Source organism: Heterocephalus glaber, unplaced genomic scaffold (assembly GCF_053883595.1).
Source record: "Heterocephalus glaber isolate CG9 unplaced genomic scaffold, H.glaber_assembly_v1.0 deba00001546, whole genome shotgun sequence".
Lineage (NCBI taxonomy): Eukaryota > Metazoa > Chordata > Mammalia > Rodentia > Bathyergidae > Heterocephalus > Heterocephalus glaber.
In genome coordinates, this window is record NW_028258339.1 from 657903 (window position 1) to 665395 (window position 7493).

A 7493-nucleotide genomic window follows, 5' to 3' on the forward strand; every position below is an offset into this window, starting at 1 on the left:
GATGATTTTGCAAAGAGCCCCACTGGTCAATCTGCGTACTCCGGGGGCCTTCCTATTAGCAAGCTGGTGCCTTTCATCACAGGAGATGACGGTGAGGACGTCAGTCCTCAGCCCCACCATGTGCACAAAGACTTACGCGTGTGCTTCCTGCAGTGTGGCGCAGATGGGCGCGTGGGGAGCAACAACCCTGGTCCAGGCAAGCTAGAGCTGCGCCTGGCCGGAAGGCACACGTGGAGACACTCCTGGGCAGAGTCACAATGCAGAGCATCTCGCCTTGTGGGCAGGAGTTCCCAGCCCCAGAGGTGCGGGGCGCCTGCGCAGTGTGTCCGCGGCGCCGCGCTCTGCGGACTTCGGGAGACCCCCGCCCCCGCCCCGTGGCCCTGCACCGTGGACGCGCACGCGAGCGCGCCCGCCTCACCTCGCTCAACCCCGGGCTTGGGCGGCCGGGCGGCCGGGCGGTAGAGGGGGGGAGAGACGGAGAGAGGAGGGAGGTAGGGGGAGGGGAGCGGAGGGGGCAGAGGCGGGAGCGCACCGGCGTCCTGGGGGGCCGAGAGCGGAGTCGCGAGCACAGTCGCGGGCTGCCGGGCGCGGGGCGGTGGCAGAAGCGGCTCCTCCAATCAGGCTGCGGGCTGGGGACCCTCCGCGTGCCCGGCAGGCCACTGCCCGCCCCGCGGACCAATTGACGCGCCTGCTCGCCCAGCCCCGCCTCCGCCCCGCCCCCGCCCCCGCGCCCACCTAGTTGTCCCTGGGCTGCGGCTGGCGGCGGAGTCGCCGCTCTGCCTGGCCCGCTCGCTCCCTCGCTCGCTCGGTCTCCTGCTCGCCTGGCCCTCTCGCCTGCTCGCCTGCTCTGCCGCCGCGCCAGGCCTTTTCTCTCCAGGCAGCTCTTAGGCGGCCCGCGCAGCAGCTTCTAGAGGCGGAGGCCCCAAGCATGAAGTGCAAGCCGAACCAGACGCGGACCTACGACCCCGAGGGCTTCAAGAAACGGGCGGCGTGCCTGTGCTTCCGCAGCGAGCTTGAGGATGAGGTGCTGCTGGTGAGCAGCAGCCGGTACCCGGACCGCTGGATCGTGCCGGGCGGGGGCTTGGAGCCCGAGGAGGAGCCGGGCGGCGCGGCCGTGCGAGAGGTGTACGAGGAGGCGGGAGTCAAAGGGAAGTTGGGTCGTCTGCTGGGCGTCTTCGAGCAGAACCAAGATCGCAAGCACAGAACGTACGTGTATGTGCTGACTGTCACCGAGCTGCTGGAGGATTGGGAAGATTCGGTCAGCATCGGGAGGAAGCGAGAATGGTTCAAGATCGAAGATGCCATCAAGGTCCTCCAGTGCCACAAGCCCGTGCACGCCGAGTACCTGGAGAAGCTGAAGCTGGGCGGCTCCCCCACCAATGGCAACTCCGCGGCCCCGCTGCCGCCGCTGCCGCCGCTGCCGGAGAGCGCGCCCTAGTATGTACCGCTCCCGTCCGGACTCCTGCCTGTCGCTTCCCTTAAGATCAGCCCTGCGGCTGCCCGGAGCACCTCTCCTGCCATGTGCGGTCGGTCGCACTGGCTGGAGCGGGGCTTCTTTTGTTTCCTGGGCAGGCAGACCTCTGAATCACGCTTGCAAACTGTCTCTCTCAGTTGCTAGGCACTGTTTCCAGACAATTTGCACGTTTTTCAGATGCTTTGAAAAATCGCGTCTTGGTGACGCTATAAAATGTTCGGGCAAGCCAAAAGCCACAGGGGATTTCGAGTAAAAGTGCCTTAACTGAGGCTTGCCCAGCTCTTGGGGAGGGAGGGTGGGAGGGGGGAGGAGGGGTAGGTGGGTGGGTGGTGGTGGGGTGTGTGCTCCAGCCTCCTGGTGTTTTGGTTTGCTTGGCTTTTTTCTCCTCCTCCCCTTCCTCCCTCTCTTCTTCTCTTTGCTTCTCTTCTCTTTCGCTTCTCTTCTCCCTTCGTCTGCTCCCTCTCATTTCACGGATGTTTGTGCGTGAGTGTGCGTGCTCAGTTTGGGTACTCAGCTGGTGGTTTGTTTCCCAGTGGAGGCCTGTAAAATCCGCCCTGCTTGGTTGTGTGGGCATCTTCTTAGTTTATCCCCTTAAGTTGTTTTCTCATTCACAGCCTTGGTCCTTGTCAGGGAGCCCTTCTGGCGTGGGAGTTGGTTGAAAGATCCGTTTTACATTCAGAGAAAAAGAAACATTGGAATTTTTACATCCTGGGTGCTCTTTCTGAAGTCAACAGTAATTTTAGCTTCAGAAATCGGATCCAGTATTCCCCTTTCCGAAATGTGTTTGGTCTGTTCAAATGTAGATGGTTTGATTTTCAAAGCATTTTTTTTTCCACAACGGGTACTTTTTCTCCATTTCCCGTACAGTTTCAGTGCATCACCTGATAGAACAGGTATTTCTGCGGGATTGCTAGCCCGATGCATCTTGATGCATATCCTTTTTCGAAACAACCACTCGTAGAACACGGTTTTGCCTGCTCGACTTCCAACTCCCAGTCTCCCTTTCTGGACACCCTGAAGAACCCCGGTTGGCTGTATACATTCGTTTTTGAAAGAAAGCCATCTCTCCTATTTGAGTTTAGTGACAACCCAGTTAGACTTCCAGGACTGGCAGTAATCCTGGGAGTGGAATCTTTGATGGTGGCTGCATCCCTTTTGAGTGAGTTAAGGCTCTTACTGTTCAGCTGTTACAGATTTTTCAAATTGTTGGGACACCTGAGCAGTGTTTTTTACCTGACAAACTTTTCTGGGTGCTGAATTCAAAGCTTTTATGTTGGCCCTGACACTTGTTTGAAATCAGGAATCCCATCTATAATGCATAAGTCTCTCCTGGAATTTCCTCTCTTTTCCCTGCTGTGTCTGAAATTAGATGGAAGGAAAGCCTCCCTTGAGAAGAAAGTTTTGGGAGTGGAAAAATTATTCCACATATAACAAGAACAACATGGTGCATAGTGATACTTCTGAAACATATGTATTTTCAATTCCAGACAAATTGGTTTTTACAAAAGTTCAGACAGTCTCACATAGACCCTTCGGTGTATTCCCTAATAACCTAGTTATTCAAGAAAATCCTTACATTCTGTATTGACATTGACACAGCAGATGTACTATATTTGATATTCTACGGATTTTTTTACACAAAACATTCTACCTGGATTGGTATCACAAATACAATGGAGGTTTAATTTGTACTTTCTAATTTTAGAGGCAATAATGTATCATCTTATTTGGTTCTTATATATTTGACAAAGGCAAAAATATACAATATCGCAACCTGTTCTTAAGAATTGTTAGCCCATAAAATGTTATTGCATTTACCCCCCTTTTTTACACTTAGAATTAGTTTCTTTAGCATTGACTGTCAGGACTTCAAAATATCCTGTGAAACAGTCTTGTCAGAATAATTAAAAGCTCCATAGAGATTCTTTTTTTCTCTTCAAGACTAAATCAGTAATTTCCTGCTAAAATATGTGACCAGGTATATCATACATAGGTAGCATATCGAAATTTTTCCCAACTCGGTGCTCTAAAAATTGATGTTGGGATTATTTTCTAATACTTGTACTTTCTTATGATCGCACTAAAAATAACACGGCTAAATTTTAAAGCTCTCTGTCAGTTAAAAAAGGAAAACGTACTCACCACTGGTTTGCAGATATGAATCACAAATTTATTTTCTGCATGTTTTACCAGTAGCTTATATTTTTCCATTTTCAGTTGATCAAGTTTGTGGCTACTGGTATGGGATTTTTTTTTTTTTTTGGTGGTGGTGGTGGTGATGCTAGGGATTGAACCCAAGGTTTCATGCATCCTAACCCTTCCCTGTATAGCTGTGCTATATTCCCAGACCCTTAGTTGAGTGTTTTATTTTTGAAAAAGTATAAAGAAGAAAGAGGTTAATATAAATATGTAGATAACACTGGAAGCAGAATTGGTAGCCTATCTATAATAAAAACTTCAACAAATTATATGTGCATAAATGCATGTATATATAGATATAAAATCTGTTTACCACACTTTAAAGAAGCAAACTAAAGGGGGAAAATTGTTATGCAATAACTTATTTGCTTTATTAATTTACATAGACTCATTTGATGTAAAGGTTTTTTTGCATGGTTTTATTTCAAAAGGTTAATATAGAATGTCAGTTGGTTTATATTTATAAGATATAATAAATGTAATTATATAGAGAGAGTTATTATTTTTTTCTTGGGCAGAGCTTTCACCTCCAGACTTCCCTTGTTTGCAAGAACCACAAGGCACTACCAAAAAGAATTTTGTCAATATTTTCCCAGTAGTTGTCTCCTGATAAATTACTAATCTGTATTTAGCAGATTTTAAACATTTTTGGGCAAAAAGCAATATGAGAAGCAGAAGTAACTGTGGTGACTGTATTAAACATTATATTTAATGAGAGAGAGCTTATGATAGAAACTACATCGGAGCATGGAAGCCAGACAGACCTAGTTTTTACTCACTCAGTAGCTTCAGCAAAGTTATCAAATTATCTGATGCTCAGGTTTTTGTTTTTGTTTTTAATTCTGTCATTGGAAATAGTGAGAAGCCTTTTCTGACTGCCTGGGTTAAGAAGGCCCCTTCCATCTGATGCTTCTCACAATTTATTGGCCACTAGTCTGTAAACCCTTTGGTTGTTGGGAAATAGCCTGAATTATAGATATTCCTCATTTAATGACCTACCTGTTCAATGACTGTTCAGTTACAGCCAAGGTGTGCTGTGTGGGCTTACAATCTGTCTTTTTTTTGTGCAGTTCTGTACATCTTGTTTATAGAGCCTCAATGTCTTTTTTGGTACAACATACCTTATCTTTACAGTACTGTAATTTTTGCTGATAGTACTGCACAGCACAGTACTGTAGTTTCATTTATTATTTATTTATTTTTAGTACTGTAGTTTTATGTTGTTATATATTAGTACATGTAAGAGCTGTGCAAATAAAAACAAAGACATCAAGTTGGAGTTTCCTTTGGTCATTTCTTTGTTCTGAATAGTGTACTGTATATACTATATAGAATTCCTCATTTAGTGACAAATTCATTTAACGACCTCACAGGAATTGAAACTTGGTCATTAAGCAAAGAATGTCTATTTCCATAACCCTAGAGTCCAGTTTTATGTCTTAATACTCATTCTATTTTAGTAAAATTTCTGGTATCACTGGGTTTCCTGACTTTGCGTCATGATATATATTGGCCTATAACTCCTTCAATTGCTGATCCAGACTTGGTGCATCTACATTAGATAATTCTGTGAAGGCTTTCCAAATACCAAGTAATTGATATTTAAAGTAAGCTCTTACTAAATTTGTCAGAAGAATTATTACTATAAGCCTACTAATTGTATGTTGATTTCTTTTTTCTCAGATGAGCAGTAAAGATGTTCAAGATTGGTCTGAATGAATCATTGATGTGGATCCAGTGCTCAACAGAATTGTCAAGAATAGGCAAGCACTTCTAATGTTCCTGAGGAGACAGCTCATCTGATTTTCCTCCTACATCTTGGGACAGACACTCCTTTCCTGTCTTATTCCACTGATTCCTCTTGCTCTGGTTGTTACACAGTTGTACATGATGAACAGCACCTATAGCCTTTTGTTGTGCTTTTTTGATGTGTCTGCCTTCTCCATTAGACTATGTCTTTGAGAACAAAGACTGTTTTTCCTTACTCTTTGCAGATCCTGCACCTGAGATACTACTTGAAATATGGTTGGCATCACTGAAGGTCTTTGATTCAATTAATATTTTGTAATCCCTGTGTGGCAAAACATTCCCCTTCTGATCAGGTGCCAGTAGAGTACAGGCTGTCTAAGCATCACCATGTGTGTGGCTTTTGTGTATCAGGTGTTTCACAGACATTTCAAGACAGTTGTAAGATGTTTGAAGACAAGAATTACTGCTTATATTTCTATGTCATACCACACAGTGGCTGACACACTCAAAATTATGCCATCAATTAGGGCAATGTTTTGTAGAATCAGTCCTTCATGTAACAACTTCAGACTTTTTGTACTTGTTAATTTGCTTAAAATTTTATTCAAAAAGTCCTTTGCTACAAAGGTAACTGTAAAAGTAAATACAGTGAACACATAATATTGTGAGTTTTTATAAAATAAATTTAAAAATGATAATACGAATAATACATTAAATTTTTGCAATGTCCTAACCACTTATTACATATCATCTTAACATTTCTTTGAAGAAAGCATTGTTTTTCTTATTTTATACATTAAATATACTGTATTATTTGATTTCAGAGCCAAGGAAGACTGCAGTGTAGATAGTTTCCAAAGTAAATTATGCCATTTAGCTTGCCTTTCTCACTGTCTCAGTTGGCCATAGTTTTTATCCCTTTCTCAGCACACTCAACTAGCTCCTCATCCCACCTAGGTTCTGAATGTGAAAATGCAGAGGGGTGAGAGTAGTGAATTGTTGTCACTTAGGAGAAGCACTTGAGAAAGAGACTTCTGTAAGTGAGGAACAAAAAAATGAAAGATTTAGAAAGAGAGGGCTTGGATCAGCTGCTTCCAGGAAAAAAACTTTAAGAAAAGGACAATGATTAGAGGAAATTTCACAGGTTACTATGGGGTCTGTGATGTCAGCACTCTTCCCCAGCTTCTTACAAAGGTTCCTGAAGTGGCTTTAATGTGGTAATTTCTATTTCTTTTAACATTGTAAAACAGATACATTGAGAAAAGCTTGAAGTCCATTTTAGTGTTACACCCTCATGGTACCAGTGAAATGTATTGATTGTGTTCCTAAATCTTTGAGAATTTGAAATAAAAACACATCTTTCTGACTTGCTGTTTTTTAGGTGTGATAAGGTACTGTGGTTAATGTTTTTTGAAAAAAAAAATCCTGATCTTTTAGAGAAGATTGACACATGATGTGCTACTGATAATTGCTTCAATACCACCTGAGGTACCCTATTGAAGGGTAGATGAATGTGTAGATGAAACAAGACTGACTGAATTGATAATTGTTGAAGCTGCGTGATGGATGTTTGAGAATTCATTATACTATTCTCTATACTTTTGTATAGGTTTGAAATTTTCCATAATAAAATTTGAGAAAAGTATTTTTCAGAATTTATTTGTAGGCCACCTTTCTCCCTAGGATTTAAGTATGGAAGCCTGATCAGAAGGCAAATGCACAACCCAGAAAGACTGGCTCATTCCTCCTTTCTAAAAACACCTAACTTTTGTCCTGAATGAAAACTATTGGAAGGCTGCTGTTCCCATAGCATGAATTTTTCCTTGGGACCACCCTCCCACACACACCAATTACATATACAAAGACTCTAGTGTCAACAGTGCCATCCATGACCAGCAAACTCAACTCTAGAGGTGGACATAAGTTTAAGTTCCAAATTGGACATAGCCTACAATTTCATCTCTTAAAAAGACACTAAAATTTTTTTATCACAAAATTAATTCATCTTAGAAAATTTGGGAAATTAAATGAAAAATCATGCATGATCCCTCTACCCAGAGATAACAAAGAT

General features: G+C 43.4%; 1 protein-coding gene across 1 annotated transcript; it reads left to right on the forward strand.

Moving 5' to 3' along the window:
- Positions 1-739: 739 nt before the first annotated feature.
- Positions 740-6788, forward strand: Nudt11 (nudix hydrolase 11). The gene is made up of 2 exons (XM_004872016.4): positions 740-1437; positions 5357-6788. Coding segments are annotated over exons 1-2 (510 nt in total). The 5' UTR covers positions 740-928; the 3' UTR covers positions 5358-6788.
- The last annotated feature ends 705 nt before the right edge of the window (positions 6789-7493 follow it).

Excerpts from the sequence above, each read along its gene's own strand:
- Nudt11 (XM_004872016.4), top strand. The coding sequence starts at position 929 with ATGAAGTGCAAGCCGAACCAGACGCGGACCTACGACCCCGAGGGCTTC.